Consider the following 17,734-nt stretch of genomic DNA (forward strand, 5'->3'; position numbering starts at 1 on the left):
AGATCCTCCCAGTTTTCCTTCTGAAGTTGGTCATTCGCCAAGCCTTCCCGTCTCCACTGTAACCCACCCCTGAGTTCAGGAAACCCAGAATCTTCCCAATAATAGACCCTTGAATTTGAAATTAAAATTCCTCCTCAATCTGCACAACAAAGATTCAATAACTAAACTATATAATTGGCCAGAAAGTGGACACAGGTATACAGTATGTGTACTTACAGTGTACTTACCTAAGAAAGTACTGGTAATATAAGGTAACTAACATGGGTTAAGGTTAGGTTTAGGGGTAGCTTTAAAACCGATTAATTATATCCTGTAAAAAAAAAATATTGTCGTTATATATCTTCAGTGTTCAAGTCTATTTGATAAACATTTGGGGGGGGAAAATTACAATCAGAACATAACAGAGATACTGGTCTCCAGTTTTTGAGAAGTCCCAAGTCCACTTTCTGTGGAAGCAGAGACAAGACTATGGAAGTAAAATAATACCAAATGTTTTTGAAAACAAAAAAAGCTTGTTGAATTGCAGTAATTGAAATCCGGGGACGACAGGAATATCAGTATAATCTCCATCTGCTGTTAGTCTTCCTCTCCAGCAGGGGGCGCTAGCGGGTGATGACGAAGAGCAGAGCATCAGTCAGTCTGTTGTTCACAAAAACTGATTTACAGAAATGAAAGCTTTAGCATAAGTTCTGCCAGGAAGACTTAATTACTACGTCACTGATTACCTTCACATCTATCCAATCATGTCCTAATACTTGCTGTATAATAGATCTGTACTTACACATGTTTGAGTTTGCAGATGCTGATGCAACAATGACCTCCACCCTCCCCCTCCTCCCCACCACCACCACCACCACCACCAGGATGGTCCTGCACACATAGATATAAAGGCCTTTATTATGTATATCTATGCCTGTCCATACTCCCGGGGGTCGGCAGCGCCTCTGCCTTCGTCTTCAGGCAGGAAAAGCAGATCCGCTACCCTCAGATTATGCACTACGGACGCCCCGTCCCCCTACGCCAAAGAACTTTATAAATAATTGCTTGCTGGATTGTCAATAAATTAATGCTTTGTTACATCGCTCTATCTCCCGAGTCTCTCTGGTAGAAATGGAGCAAGCTGTAAGTATTTGTGATTAAAAAAAGGAACCGCATTTATTTGAAATATAAATCTTTTGTAACAATCGTTACACCATCGTTCAGAAGTTTGGGGTCAGTAATTTTTTTCTCATTTTTTGAAAAACATTAATACTTTTATTCAGCAAGGATGTGTTAAATTGATAAAAAGTGATAGTAAAGATTTCTATTGTTAGAAAAAATATATATTTTGAATAAATGCTGTTCTTAATATATATATATATCAAATTATTCTGAAAAAGGATAATAACTGAGTATCAAATCAATCAATTAGAATCAATCAATCGGCCTTCAGCCAGTTTCGCTTAAAACTAATTTGTTTTGGCTTGAAGTTTATATATATAGCTACTTTTATTTCTCATTCTTGTTCAATGTGTGTGTGTGTGTGTGTGTGTGTGTGTGTGTGTGTGTGTGTGTGTGTGTGTAAACCAATCAAGTATTCAAATCTGTGGACATTGCTGAAACTGCGGTTCCCAGTGTGCTTTGCATGATGGGACTAAATCATTTAAATTTAACATGCTAAATGTGATTTTCTTTTTTTTTGTTAACATTTTTAACAAGCTAGTATAATCTTATAATTCAGTAATGAGAAACAAAAATATAAATTAACCCTGTCAGGGAACTTTAACTAGTGCTTTACTTAATTGGATCATCCAAAGATATTGAAATTACATTAACAAATTGCCTGTGAAACTGATTCTTGTGGACCCAGTAAACTGTTGGACCCGATAAGAGTTGCTGAAGCTCTTTGGCTGGCTAGAGTAACCTCCAACAAATCATGTTATTCTATCATATAAACCATATGATCAGCTCAGCTCTTATCTCTGCCATCTACAGCTCGAAGCATGTGATGACCGAGCTCATGATGAGACACTCACTGTGTGGATCACTGTGCAACTGGGGTCGTGTTTGATGACCAACTGATCTTTACCACTTACATTTCAACAGCCGGTAATACACTAAGAATATTATCACTTTTAATGTCAACCAACTTAATGCATTTTCCCCAGAACACCTTACACAAAGAGCATCAGTTCTTGAATTAATAATATAGGAATAATTAGATGTTGTGAAATAGTAAATTGAACAAGAACCATGTCAGTGCAAATAAGAAAGCTGATGGAAAGTGTAAGTTTGGGGACTCGTTTGTAAACTAGCCTGATTTCAGTCACTAAAAGAAACCCTGTGTTTAGAGTAATAAATGAAAAATGTGAAAATGCAGAGCCATGAAGACAGCGCTCGAGAGTTTGACAAACAGTGGACATTAACAGATACTGAAAACTGAACAAAAACACAATATAACAGTAGAAATTAAAGGCTTTGTAGAGTCATAACACAAGTGTTACACAACACCAGAGATTAAATCACTCTAGAGACGCCTTTTCATTTTACAAAATTTATTTGCAGGAATGCAAAAACACTTGTTATGCAGCAGTACTTTTTAAAACACCATTTTTTATAAAAATGGTTTGATGGTGATACAGAAATCATTGTGGAGTCAGTCATTGTCAAAAAATCCAGTCAATACTTTTAAAAGAGGCAAAACAAAAAGAAACCGAAACATCAACAGAATCCCTTTTTTTAAAAACGTATAAACCCTGTACGAGCACACGAGAGAATCGAAGTTACCAATGACATGCCCCAAAAAAAGGATGCATATCTTAATAACCCATCACATTATTACATGTGATTTAAAAGGCAGCTACGGTGTGCCCAGTTCAATGACATCATACTCTCGTTACAGAGCCGCTCTGGTCTATCCGGTCTGACTCCGCATCAGCACCAGGGATGGAGACGGAGCCGAGCTCGATCGCTCCGTCCAGAGGAACCGGCAGATCGGAGCTGATCCGGGCTCAACTTACCTGGAAAAAAACCATGTGACTTGTGCACGTCCAGGTGGCACAGCACACAAAAGGGATGGTGTTGGTTTCAAAACTGATCTAGCTATCCATCAACGTGGACCGCATGATCTTAAAATAAAGCTTTAAAATGCAATTCATTTGGGGCGGGGGGGGGGGGGGGGGCTGAGAAACAGCTAAAGCTTCTCAAAGTAGCTTTTTCCTCAAGTTCAAGTCTTTCCAAACAAGTCTTCAACCTGTAACTACATCCTCAGAGCTCAGACTGACGCTGCTTTAGACTCATCACATGAGTGTGGTTCACATGCCCAGTCTGACTGTTCAGCATTATTACAAAAGGACTATGATACACTAGGTACATTGGCTCTGATGTTGCCCTTGTGCATAAGTTGAATATAAAAAGCCCTGCTTGCATTAGGTCTCCGTATGTACAGTACAGATAGGGCAGTTTCAGCCTCCAGGATGAGGTAGTTAACCAACCCTTTCCAAAAAAAAAAAAAAAAAAAAAAGGGTTCAGAAAAGAACCATTTCACCTGGAATGCCTGGTCAATCACACCAGGTTGTAACAACTAAGGAAAAATAAAAATAAAAAATAAACGCAAGACTCATATACAAGCTTAACATGTTCATCCTCGTAAGCCGCAGTTAAAATGCACAAAAATATACAACAGCATCAAAGCTCCTCCAAGCCACTTCAAACATCTACAAAGTGCAAAATACATGTAACGTTAAGGATAAAACTCCTTTGGGCTACTTGACCTCCAGAAGTAACTGCAAATAGCATTTTCTTTCATGACACAAGGGTTCTGGGACATTCTTATCAACTTAAACAAAAAAACAAAACAAAAAATAATTAAATACAAAAACAAAAGAAAACATTACACAGAGAAGAGTCCAAACATGTCTAATGGCGACTCTGCGTTGTTGATGGCAATCTTGGAGGCAGACGGGAGAAGATATGCTTCCGTAAGGCAGGAACTGAGTCGGACCGTGGCACGGACCTTACCATCATCATCATCATCATCATCATCATCATCAGCTGGCGTGACCCCACTGAGCTAGTCTGTCTTCACTGGGACATGTCAGGACCAGCCTCGACCCCTTTTCCCTGCTAGCCAGGTAACAAAAGGAACACAAATTAGAGGAGCGTTAACAATGAATACAACACAAAGGAAAAAGAAAATTCACACAAACGACCGCAAGGATATCAAGAAAGAGAGAGAGAGAGAGAAAGAGAGAGAGAGAGAGAGAGAAAGCAGAAGCATTCACTAGAGACTCTAGCGTGGCTGTACGCGTTCAGGCATGCAGAGAGAGAGAGGGCGAGCACAGGGATCAGGGAGATCAGGAGGAACACAGACGACAGGAGGAAAGACATGCATGGCAGTTTCCCACTGTTGCTCAAATTTGGGATAATCGTGCAAGGGCAAAGAGAGCTAGAGCTTCCAGCGACAGACGCCTCGTCCGGAAACACGCCGCGTCAAATTGTGCTTTTCTGTGGCTTTCATTGAGTTTAGCCTCTGTCCTCGTGAAGCGTCTCTATAACACACGGGGACCTCGAGTAAAGAGAAGCCTCGTGTGGGGGAGTGTGTGTGTGTGTGTGTGTGTTCACACAAAGCTTGAGTGGAGAGAGAGGATACGGACTGAGACTCGAGAGCTCGATCTGAAGGCATGCAGAGTGAGGTAGCAGCACATGTCTACAAGCAAACCTTTAGTCCTTTTCTTCCACAAGGAGCCATAAATTTGTAGGCAATTTGAAGAGAGAATTTGCCGAAACATGAATTTGAAACACAATTTGAGTTTTTGTACACTGGTGCGTGTATGTTTATTCAAGCAGACAAACAGCAAAGAATACAAGCCAAAATGTAAAGCCAAAAATAAGGATCAAAGTCCTTTGTTTTTTCTTTTTTTAAATCGTTTTCCCCAAAAACAAGACAAGCTATTTGACTAGCATTATCTTTTGTAACATACAAATAGCAATTTCTTTTTTTTTTCTTCTTTTTTTTCTTTTTACTTTGTTGAATACAAGTTTAAGAGACAGTGATTTTTTTTTTCCTTTTTCGTCTTTTTTTGTTGTTGTTGTTGTTGTTGCTGCTGTTACCTACTTAAGACATAAAGAGCAAACTTCCTATGAACATACATGGTACTATAGAGCCAAATAAGACAGATTGAGCACAAAATGGCAAATTTAAAAATTTCAAATCCCGATTTTTAAAAAGTAGGAAACGACTTCCAAAAGCAAAACATAAAACAAAAACAGTTCGGCAGAAGCAGGTGGGAGTGACTACTGATCGAGTCCAAGCGGATTCTTAAAATATGTACAAAAAAAAACCCGCCAGGAGGAGGAGAGAGGCAACCGTTAATGGATTTGAGGGCCAATCAAGTCTCTATAAAAAGTTTTGTTTTTTTTATTGGGAAAAAAAAAAAGAAAAGAAAAAAAAGAGCCCTACATTCTCTACTTCCACTGTTGCCCAAAAGAATCCTGATAAAACTCCTGGTTGTCAGATTTGTAACCATAGTTACCAGAATGATCGCCACCTTGCAAGGGTTGCTGTGCAATGGGTTGCGAGCCCCAGTTCTGATTAATGGTCTGGCGCCGTTTGGAATCTGGCTGGTTGTAGCCATCAGCTTTGCGCTTGCCTCCTACATTTCCACCGCGTCCACCCCGAGCACCACGTACCCCGCGGCCTCTCGGCAGAACCCCGCCTCTGGCTCCTCCGCGCGGGCCCCGGCTGGCCCCCGGCCCGCCTCCTCGCTGGGGGAAGCTCGCCCTGCCCCGTGGAGCGCTGGCCCCTCGGCCCCGCACCGGAGACGCCCCGCCTCTCGCCCCGCCTCCGCGCCCCCCTCGGCCCCGGGCCGGCGCCTGGAAGTCATCGTAGCCGAAGTACGGGTCATCGTAGCCGCCCCTGTAGTTATGGTAATCGTAACCATAGTAATCGTAGTAATCTTCGTAGCCGTAATAGTCGGGCGGGTAGGAGTAGCCCCCCCGACTGGCTCCCCTGCCCCGGCCCCTGGCAGGAGGCGGCATTTGAGGAGGGCCGTAGTAGTAGTAATCGTCATACCTGTGACAGAGAGAGAGAGAGCAGAGGCATGTTTAGGTCTAAGATCGGTCACACAGAGCGGTTCGCATTCATGATGTCAGTCGAGGGAAGGGCTGGGACAAGAAATCAATGCATCGCGATTCGTGGATCGTTTCCAATTTTTTACGAATGCATCACGATTCTCTCGAATCGATTCTGAGCTTAGTTTACCAGCAGATGGCGCTCTAGGCTAGTTTATAACCACACGCTCAAATGCTCATAAAGATGAGCAGTCGTGCGTTCGAGTCAGTCGCACCTCAGAATCCTGGCAGAATGCAAACTCCCTTGTAATTCACTTCAACCTTTTCGCACTTTATAAATGATTATTTATAGAAGGTTGGAGTGGAGTGTGTAAGGCAGTGGAAGCCAGCAAATTACGGCAAAAATTGTAATCGATATATTGTCCCAGCCCTAATCGAGGGTGTCGGTCCTGCAGAGTTCAGCTCTAAACTAGGGCTGCACGATTTTGGGGGGGAAAAATTAAAATGACATTGAAATATTTAGTTTTGCTCTAATATATATTGCGATACAAAAACCATTTCCCCAGATGACTTCACTATAGCTCTATTTGAAAAGAATTAATCATTCTAGAATAATTGGGGTGATTTTGTAGAGGAGTGAATCTGCACTGAAAATTATAAACAAAATCACAAGCATAGATACATACAGTAGAAGAAAGATACACCTGAAATAAGCAGCGCTTTATGTTTTTCAGGTAAATCTAACTATTCAGGGACAGAAACTGAATACTCAAATGTAAAATTAAAGTCTTCACTGTATAAATGAAATATAACTAATACAATACAACTTAAAGGAGAACTCCGGTGAATTTTTAAGTTAATCTTGATCGTTTTACCTTTGTGAGTACTGTCTATAGAAAAAAAAAACGAACCGGATCGGTGCTTGCAACGCGGAGCTGTTACAGTTAATGCCCAGAACTCCCATTCAGCTAAAACGGCAGTTTTGGGGGCATCGACCTAAAGAGTGTCTTTGTGCCTCTTAACAGACACAAAATGCAATTAAAATGTCTGTCCAACATGAACAGGGCCCTTACATGACAACAAGATGCGTTTAGCAACTTAGCCATTGTTTAAACTCACCTAAATAGTGTTTTAGACGGCTAGCTGTAGTCTCGCGCTGAAGTCCCGTGGGAACTCAGTTGTAGCCGGAACACGACGCTCCTCCCACCTGCACTATGTGCGCGATTTTTCCCCCCAAACCACTTCAGCGGAAATCCCGCCCTGCAGCTGATTTCATTGGTTTAGGTTACAGTGACGATTGACATGACCAATGAAAACCTTAGAATCAGCTGCAGGGCGGGATTTCCGCTGAAGTGGTTTGAAAAAAAAAAAAAAAAAAAAAAAAAAAAAAAAAAATCACGCGCACTTTTTCCGGCTACAACTGAGTTCCCACGGGACTTCAGCGCGAGACTACAGCTAGCCGTCTAAAACACTATTTAGGTGAGTTTAAACAATGGCTAAGTTGCTAAACGCATCTTGTTGTCATGTAAGGGCCCTGCTCATGTTGGACAGACATTTTAATTGCATTTTATGTCTGTTAAGAGGCACAAAGACACTCTTTAGGTTAATGCCCCCATAACTGCCGTTTAGCTGAATGGGAGCTCTGGGCATTAACTGTAACAGCTCCGCGTTGCAAGCACCGATCCGGTTCGTTTTTTTTTCTATAGACAGTACTCACAAAGGTAAAACGATCAAGATTAACTTAAAAATTCACCGGAGTTCTCCTTTAACAACACATTTTAAAAGGACCAAACGTTATTTTCTCTTACTCTTCTGTTGTTTGATCACCATTTGTGAGAAACAGCTGCAGGTTTATTAGGCTACTGTCCCTTTAAGACGAACTGATAACTTTCACCCTAAGAGGATTTAAACTTTGCAAAAAAAATCACATGCGTTCTGAAACGGGGAGCAGCCGGTCCGTCCGGATGACGGATTAACTATGATCCCTATACATGACATCACACATCCTGCGTGTGACTATCGTGGATGCGCACATCGCAATATCGATGCCAAAACGCTATATCGTGCAGCCCTACTCCAAACCTTATCGAACACACCTGAGTCTTCAGGACGGCGTGAAAACCAGCGTTGCGGAGCTGAAATCTGCAGGAGCAGGGCTGTACACCTGTAACACTCACATTTGCGTCTTCGCTGCTTGACGCTGCGCCTTCCTCTCTTTCCGCTTCTGGTCGGGTGGCTTGGCGAACACGATCTCAATGTGCTCTCCCTCTAAATCTTTGCCGTTCATTTCTGCCAGCGCCTGTGAACATCCACCACTGTAATGAACATTCAAAACACAAACACTTTCATACCTCATTAAGTGCCATTCAAAGCTGTTCTCACCTTGACCGCTCCGTCCCTCTCGTCGAAGTGAATGAAGGCGTAGTCTTTCAGCTTCTTTACTCGCTCCAGTTTGCCAAACTGGCCGAAAGCTTTTTCAAGTATTTCCTCTGTGACGCTGTTCGCCAGGTTCCTGACAAACAACACCTTCACCTAGAGAAGCAGATGAGACGACAACGTGAGCTCCAGCAGATCCTACATATGAGCGTTTAGATCAGGTGTAAACTAGGCCTTGGTGTTTTCAACCGGTCACTTCATGTGCTTTCTCTGATCTGACCAGGTGTAAATGCCCTTAAATCCGATCGCTCAAACCACTTCAGGACGTGATCTGGACAAGTGTAAATGCATATGATTGTTGAAACCACATATGTAAATTTTAAAATAGATTTGTCAGTGTGTTATAGGCTATATGACATTATAGCCAGATGTTACGGCGCTACTACAACACGCATCTCTTCAGCAAACCAACTACCACAAATGAAACAGTCACACACAATCATCAAAACACAATCATCTTCAGTAGAAGCAGAGAGACTAAACGGTCTTACCACTGATGATGCTGCGCTCTCACACATTGCAGACTTTAATCTTGAAATTAGCTGATTATCAATAAAATGCAGCTCATATCTGTTGCATTCATTGACGTGAATCATAAATTTGCATATAGCGCAGGAATCAAAGATCGGATTTATATCTGATTTTCGGAAACATTTCTGTGACCAGGTGTAAAAGAATCAGATAGCTATCCGAATCAGTACAGACGCATGAAGTGACCAGGTGTTATTAACAGGCCCCAGAGGATAACTCAGCATCAGGCTGGAGTGCAGAGCTAACCAACATGTGCAGTCTCGGAGAGGCCGTCAAGCTAGCATGAAACGCTAGTGCTTCAGAACAGCGTACACAACCCATCGTCTGCACAGTCACATGAGAAAGTGATGCTGGTTTTGCCCTGTCAGTGATCATGTTCTGACCTTCGCCATGACCTCTGGGTCGGGGTCCTCGATAGGGTCGGCCCACTCGACGGTGACCACGTTGCCCCACACCTTCACCTTCCCGCTCATGAGCCTCCGTCGAGCCTGCGCTGCTGTTTTGTGGTCCTCATACTCCAGAAAACAGAAGCCCCTGTTCTTTTTCTTATCATCCGGCTGATGGTAGAGGATTACGTCAGTAAGACCCTCTAACAAAAAAACAAAAGAAAGACACATTAAACACATCTTTAAAGAATCCGAGTGAACGAAGCACGTGAAGAAAACGCAGAGACGCGCGCAGGAACAGTAATTTAAGGCAAAACTCACCCGTGACTTTGGAAAACTCTTCAACAATCTGTTCTTTTGTCTTGCTCTTGGGAATGGAGCCCACAAAGAGTCTGTTGTTGGCCACTGATATACACACGCCAATATGTTTGCCCGGGCGAATTTCATGATTGTTACACTAAGAGGAGAAAAACAGATTGAATACTTGAACAACTGTTGCATTAGTAAAGCCTCACTTGCAAAGCAACACCCATGTGACCCCCCACAAACACCCCAATGGGGTTTTCTGAGATTTGATTGAGTCCGGTTCTTTTAGCCATGCACTGACACTTGAAGACAGAAGCAGCAGGTATACAGTCATGAATGGACCCGTACGGATTAGCATGTCTTACTAGCTTGACGGCCTCCTGTGCAGCCTCTTTAGTGCAGAAAGTGAGGAAGGCGTAGCCCCTGTTCAGGCCGCTCAGAGGATCCATCATCAGGCGCAGGTCCCAGATCGGCCCCGCCTTCTCAAACAGAGGAACGAGCTCATCTTCAAACAAGTCCCTCGGGATCTTCCCCACGAAGATCTGCAGTACAGAGAGAATAGAGCAGTCGATGAGCCGGTCTGACGGATCAGAGCTCGTATACACACCCACCGAGCAATACGAGTTCATGAACTTTATCTTCAATATATCGGCATTAAACTCATCCACTGAAGAATATTAATATTCATTAAATCACTCTATAATAACTGATTGTGACGCCTGGTATTATTGTCGTTAACTAAAACCATACATTAATTGCTTGAAATAAAATATGCATTAACATCATTTTCATTTAGTTCATGTACCAAAAAAAACAAAACAATATAGACCTTTAAAAATATAAAAAATAAAATAAAGATTTCTCGATTTTAATCGATTCTCAGTTTTACGAACGGATATCGATTCTTAAATCCCAAGAATCGATTAGGCTAGTCATCCTGTTTTCAGTTGATGAATGAATGGAACATTGTAGCACTGCATCCCATCCAATAAATTGCAATAATCTTTGTGGTTTGTTACTCAGATTTAAAATTACGTCCATTTTCTTATGAAATTCAAAAACAAATACAATTGGGGCTGAGGTGTGAGATCGCTCTGGTTCAGCTCTAGAGAAGCAGCAGCACGAGCACACATGACCTTCTCTTCCGCCTTAATAACACCAGTTACAGCGCGAAATAAACATGAATGAGCATCTGAAAGTGTGTTAGATAGAGTATCATGTGACATGGAGTCGCCCAATCAGTGTTTCAACCGTGGAAAGACGTCAGTAAAACAGCTTGTAAACAATGTCATGTAACGTCACATTTACCTCAGAAAACCATAAACCTTGTGACCATAAACTCATTAGTCAGCGAGAAGTCTAGAGGAGCATTTTTCTAAATATATGCACCGTATTACATATTCATTATAATTTTTAATGTTCTTCAATATTTAATGCATGTTTGAATAAATCTGGCAAGTTTTTAGAACAGCCACCATTTAAATGTTTATATTCATATAAATTTATTATAAAAAAAAATTAATAAAAGAGTAATTTAAGTGTTTGTATACAAATCAGTTCAATATAATACCTTCAATATTACAGTAGGCTAATGAAGCCTATAGGCTACCACTGACTCCCAGTTTACAGCATTAGTTAAGAGATTTGTTTTCCTTGAGAAAATTAGCTATGCATTGCACCTGATATCCTAAATAATCAATATTGAATCAAAATCGAATCGAATTGTGAAATGTGTGTCAATACCCAGCCCTACTTTATAGTGTAAGGGGATTTGTTGGGGGGAAAAAAGAAAAATATTTAGATGAAATCGTGGAGACTGTGTGAGCATGGACATGTTACGAGCTGGAGGGGAATCTTGTACATCACTGAAGCAAAGGGGTTTCACACCGTTTACAACCTAGCGAATAACATGAGCTACTACTTTTGCCAAGAGTATATCAGGGCCTTTGGTGTACCGCAGACAGACGGCTCTCTAACGTGGAGAGGCTGTCGAGTCAGATCTTAGCGGTAACTGTCATCGTAACAAAGTTACTCCAGCACAGTGTACATAAGTCATCATTTACACAGCCTTCGCAGACCCCCGATCTAGCGCTTCACGAGCTCACAGCACGAGTGGAGTGATTACCTCTGTCCCGACCGAGGGCTGAGCTCCTGTGTAGACGGACTCTGGCGGAGGCCCGCCGTACTTGCGCTGACCTGTGGTGACATCAAGGGTGTAGCCGGTTCTATCAAGCAAAGTCTGAAAAACAAGACCCAACCAATGAATCAACAGGCACGCTTTTAGTGGAAGTGAACTGTTAAAGGGACACAACGCACCTTAATCTTTGCCTCATCTGGTCCTTTAGTGGAATCTAGAACTTTGGTCCCTTGTTTCTCTCTCTGCCTGTAGGTCTTCATCACTCCACAGAGAAAGGCACTTTTGTTCTGAGAGAGAGAGAGAGAGAGAGAGAGAGAGAGAGAGAGAGAGAGAGAGAGAGAGAGAGAGAGAGAGAGAGAGAGAGAGAGAGAGAGAGAGAGAACAGAGAGAGAGAAACAGAGAGAGAGAAACAGAGAGAGAGAAACAGAGAGAGAGAGAGAAACCTTTCAGAATTAATGTGATTTTTTTTTTTTAAAGAGGTCATCAGATGCAAAATAGTTTACATATAAATGTGTCTTTGCAGTGTGTGGACAACCGCCATACAGTAAAATAAATCCATTCACTTTTTTTTAAACCTCAAAAAGTCTAAATACTCTCAATCAAGCAGTTTGATTTTCTGAGCAATGTGATGTCATATTGCTCATGCTCCGCCCACGACCGCTGACGGACTATCCTGTATTAGCATATTTCCACCCTCAGCCATTTGTATACTCTGAGCAGGTTGCCATGGCAGCACTTTACATGTCTTGTGTCGACACGCCCCATGGAGGGGTGAGGGTTGTGATCAGTTGCTCATTATAAGCACTGAAACGGGTTGCTGTGAACAGAGCTGTTCTTGAGGAGGTAAAGGTGTGTTATACACAACCATTGAGGAATTTCAACCAAAGTATGTTACAAACTTTACATGAAGACCCTAAAGAATCATACCAACTTGTGGAAAATGGGCACCCGATGACTCCTTTAAGAATTCTTGAGGTGTTTGCTTTTTTTGTTTGCTTCTGATGTGAATATTATAAAGCTTGGAGCACTGGAATGTTGTAACATGAAGACACGTGTATGTGGAAAGATTGCTTTTAATGCATGTTGTTTAGTTTGTGATGTGATGCCACTGCCCTAATATAATCACCCCTTGTGGGATTAATAAAGTGGTTAACTTAACTTTCTCCACGCTTCACCTGAATCTCTCACTCACCTGCACATGGGATAGGTCGCTCTCCTTGAACTGGACCAGAACTTGCAGAGCTCCTTCCTCATTGAACTCCTTCAGTGCTTCGATGGCCCTCTCGTCCAGGTCACTGTGCGCCACCAGGCCTGCGGGAGACAACCAGCGAAACTTCAGCGCTGACACATGACCTCACCAACCGCAGGACGCCTTATGGCCCGTCCAGTCAGAGTACTCAATATTCATCAAGGTTTCTCTGAGAGAGAGTTCGTGTGTATCATCATTTGGACTGGGCTTCAGTACAGACTTCGGGAATGCTAATGACTTCTACAGTCACTTGAGAATACAGGATAAACACTTTTAAAGGCAGGAGGATTCGGCCGTCTGAAGACCTGACAACATTCTAGTGGACAAAACATCACCTGATATCTGACGTCTCATCAGGATTGGCTGATAAAGAGTTTCTGTTTAGCTGTTTAGTGTTGGAGGCAACATTTTGACAGGTGCTAGCATTAAAAGTAAGTCCCAGCGCTGAGACCCTTAGCTCACATCCTCCATCAATAGGTTAGTGTTTGACAGTTCTGTCTGGATATTAGACCGGTTTAAAGAAAGTGAACGCTATAGAAAAAAAAGTTAAATAGTTTATACTTTTCTATTAGTAGGTGAAATGCTTTAGCCCTTCACATACTCTCTCAACATTCAACAAATATGCATTTATATCATTAAAACAAGTCTTTGAACATCTGAAACATTTCACAATCCTCACAAGTGTCCTCAGTAGTGCGCATGTGTCGCCTGCATAACAACAAGTGTGCTCTTTCTTCTCCGGGACGTCATGTCCATGTGAACTGATGCGGACATTTCAAACTATGCATGTAAGATTAGCACTATCTGTCTCTTGTTTGAGAAAATGCCTCCCAATGCATACTAACTTTTTATAAAAAACACAATAATATGATTACAGAATCAAGAAATTACCATCTAAAGTACATCAGTTTATTTCACGGATTTATTTTATTTATTTAAACGTTTATTTGAATCGGGACAGTAGAAGAAACATGATTCCAGGCGAAAGCTGGAGATATGTATTGCACATGGAGAGTATACAGCATGAGCTAGTCTGCATCTCGGGTCGCTAGGAAGGCTTTTCTAAAACAACAAATTAATTAATAAAAAGTGACTAACCTGCATCATATTTATACACATTCATACCTAAATAACCTGTACCTATTTTAAGGATGCTTCCAACGCTGGCATCATGAATAATTCATAATAAAAAAAAAACATTAAATTTAAATATGCGTACAGCTGTGCTTTATTTTAACACATTATTTTACATCAATGTAAAACTTTATATCACATGCTGATTTAAACTCATTTGGCATAACGATCCAGTTTAAGTTAAACAATGTGCACATCCAATTCATCTGATATACAGTACAGGCCAAAAGTTTGGACACATTACTATTTTGAATGTTTTTGAAAGAAGTTTCTTCTGCTCATCAAGCCTGCATTTATTTGATCAAAAATACAGGAAAAAAAAAGTAATAGTGATATATTATTACAATTTAAAATAATTGGTTTTAAATTTATTATACTTTAAATTATCATTTATTTCTGTGATGCAAAGCTGAATTTTCAGGATCATTACTCCAGTCTATCACATGATCCTTTAGAAATCATTCTAATATTATGATTTATTATGAGTGTTGGACACAGTTCTGCTGACTAATATATTTGATGAATAAAAGATTAAAAAGAACTGCATTTATTCAAAATAAAAAAATATTTTCTAATAATATAAATCTTCTCTACTATCACTTTTTATCAATTTAACACATCCTTGCTGAATAAAAGTATTGATTTATTTCAAAAAAAGTAAGACAAAAAATGACTGACCCGAAATGACTGACCAGTAGTGTATATTGTTGTTACAGAAGATTTCTATTTTTAAAACATTTGCTTTTTTTTTTTTTTACTTTTTATTCATCAAAGTATCCTAAAAAAGTATCACAGGTTATGAAAAAATATTAAGCAGCAGAACTGTTTCCAACTTTGATAATGAATCATCATATTAGAATGATTTCTAAAGGATCATGTGATAGACTGGAGTAATGATCCTGAAAATTCAGCTTTGATCACAGAAATAAATGATAATTTAAAGTATAATAAATTGAAAACCAATTATTTTAAATTGTAATATATCACAATATTACTTTTTTTTTCTGTATTTGATCAAATAAATGCAGGCTTGATGAGCAGAAGAAACTTCTTTCAAAAACATTAAAAATAGTAATGTGTCCAAACTTTTGGCCTGTACTGTATTTTCATAATTAACTTAAAAAAAAATTAAATAAATGTTATTGAAGTGATTGTTATGCATCTATAAATCAGGTAGTCTGATATCACACACAGCCTCCTGGCTTTACATCGGCCACAGTGTTCTCCAAGATACTGGCAATCAAACCACGACTACTGGAAATCTCCATCTCTAACCCTTCACCCGCGAGCATTAGCAGCTCTCCCCATTAATACAGTGATATGAATATGAACGGTTGTCCGGGCAGTCCTCTCACCCCCTTCACACTCAGCATCTGTTCGTGATAAGCCGTAGGGGCGCATCACCTGTCCCGCTCCAGACAGCTGCCTCTATTGTCCCAGCATACGCCCAGCTGGCCCGCGTCCCCCCCGGGACACCCCCCCTCCCTCCACCCCACCGGCCCCCTTTCACAACGAGAGCTAATCCCCTCTCAGGATCCGACCAGACACGCTCAATCCAGCCTTTATTTCTGTGGCCCGGTGTGTCATCGCGACTCAGCATCAGTTAACGCTGCAGTACCCATTTACCCACGGTGAAACCACACAAAGTTGCTAATTACCTGCCAATTCCCTAATATGCAAGAAAACATAATGACACGTACAGTTCAACATGCATTGAATGTGATACAAGAAAGGATGAGGAGTCAATTTGGAAGGGTCCGAGTTTTGGCTTACCTGCTAGGTAAATTTCATCTAGCTTTTCAGCAACTTTTTGTGGTAAACCAGCTTCTAATAAAGTGTTGAAGTGGTCAGAATGGGTAACTGCAGCAGTCGTGTCCATTGGTTCTTCTGTACCATTCCCATTAATATGTTCTGTGGCCATGTCTCCAGAAATCTGTTCAAATGCAATGAGCCAAATTATTGCAGGTTTGGGGTAGACAATTACACAAATTACGTGGATATTCAATTTCATGAGTAGGGTTCCAATAAAGTCAGTGTTGCAATCTCAAAATCATCCAGGTTGTTTTAACCTGCATGCAAATGCTAAATATAGCGTTTCATATTTACTTACACAATTACGCATAAATCATCCCAGCAAAAGACCCACCCAAACCCCTAACAGACAGGGCACATGTTCCTCTCACTCCACAAACTATCAGCCTTATCTACTAAGTTTGCAACCACAGTAAACAAGTGCTGTCCATGTGCTCGTGTGTGTGTGATGTTTCAGCCCCTCTGACACTCAACCATCCCTCATTATAATACACCTGTGCGAGAGCTTATCAATCTAAAGTCCAGAAACAGACTAAATCTGATGATAAACAGCATCTACGACCGCTATCTGTGTGTACACACACACACACATTAAAAAAGCGTTACTGGCTAAAAGCACACGTGCGCGCGTCGGCTGTGTTGGCGCGCGTGCAGCATTGGGTTCTCGGGCCCTGCACAACTACACACACACCCACAAAATCACCATTAAACAGCTGCAAGACGACAACGCGTTGCGCAAAACCTACCATTAATGCATTTTTCCACAAAAATTCCTTAATCTTTTGTTGATAAAATTGTTAAATCTGATTCCGGCGCGCGTCTTCAGTCGATGTAGCTGCATTAGCATTAGCTTAGTAACCCAGCAGCGTGACTCATACACAGACAGACACACACAACATGAGCGAATCTAGTGTGCAACCACACGCTGTAATTACTAATACAAATACACCGCTGGCGACATATTTACGCGTTTAATGTGTTTTAAAGGCCTGCTCTCACAAGGCTAGCGCGTGTTTAGCGTGTCCGGTAAAAACCCCTCCCCCCTCGCGCGCGCCCCCAGCACATTGTTTCCAAACACCGGTAAAATAAACGCCTGCGCCGCGAGAAACGGCACGAAAGCTCGCCCAGCGAGGCCGCACGCTTACCTGGCGATGATCTGCTGGTCTGCTCGGGTGTGTGTGTGCTGAATATGTGTTCTGGGGGCGGGTAAGTGACTCCCCGGCGGAGCTCCGCTGGATTCCCAATAATGTAAAATGGCGGGCGGCGCTGCTGCTCACGCGCGCGCGCACTCACGGCCGCGCGCACCGATGGGGTTTCCGACGCACCCGATCACGGGCCTTTCACACAACACACCAACAAAAGCGCAACAATACGGGAGAAACAACACTGTGAAACAATGGGAAAGAAACGATATAGTCTGCAAACATGAGCAGCATCATTATTCTTTTTAATGAGAACTTTGTGAAATGTGCCTTCAAGTGTCCACAGATAGCAAACTGACATTGAATCGACGTCTGTCTGCTATCTGGGCACCAGTCGGGCGTTTGTTATTATGACACGTGACGCATTCACTGAAAGGAGCCCAGACAAAACAAGTGACCCAAATAACTACACCTCAATTCAAAACGATTCAAATGATTCATTTACATCTTTTACTTGTAGATTATCAAAACTAAATGTGCTGTTGTCTAT

General features: G+C 41.5%; 1 protein-coding gene across 8 annotated transcripts; it reads right to left on the reverse strand.

Moving 5' to 3' along the window:
• Nucleotides 1-2,517: 2,517 nt before the first annotated feature.
• On the reverse strand, nt 2,518-17,338 carry syncrip (synaptotagmin binding, cytoplasmic RNA interacting protein). Of its 8 annotated transcripts, none has more exons than XM_082147932.1 (12): nt 17,188-17,338; nt 16,004-16,163; nt 13,040-13,158; nt 12,027-12,134; nt 11,836-11,949; nt 10,076-10,252; nt 9,726-9,861; nt 9,402-9,607; nt 8,434-8,583; nt 8,229-8,350; nt 5,671-6,052; nt 2,518-4,101 (listed from the first exon to the last, which is right to left on the reverse strand). In XM_082147932.1, exons 2-12 carry the CDS (start codon nt 16,149-16,151, stop codon nt 4,063-4,065), a joined length of 1,701 nt encoding a protein of 566 aa, XP_082004058.1. In that variant the 5' UTR covers nt 16,152-16,163; nt 17,188-17,338; the 3' UTR covers nt 2,518-4,062. The 8 variants fall into 8 exon arrangements, with proteins under 8 accessions (XP_082004058.1, XP_082004057.1, XP_082004056.1 ...); XM_082147931.1 differs by having other exon boundaries at nt 2,518-4,104; XM_082147930.1 differs by having other exon boundaries at nt 5,529-6,052.
• Nucleotides 17,339-17,734: the final 396 nt, after the last annotated feature.

The sequence above is a fragment of the Leuciscus leuciscus genome (assembly GCF_965113295.1).
Source record: "Leuciscus leuciscus genome assembly, chromosome: 19".
Lineage (NCBI taxonomy): Eukaryota > Metazoa > Chordata > Actinopteri > Cypriniformes > Leuciscidae > Leuciscus > Leuciscus leuciscus.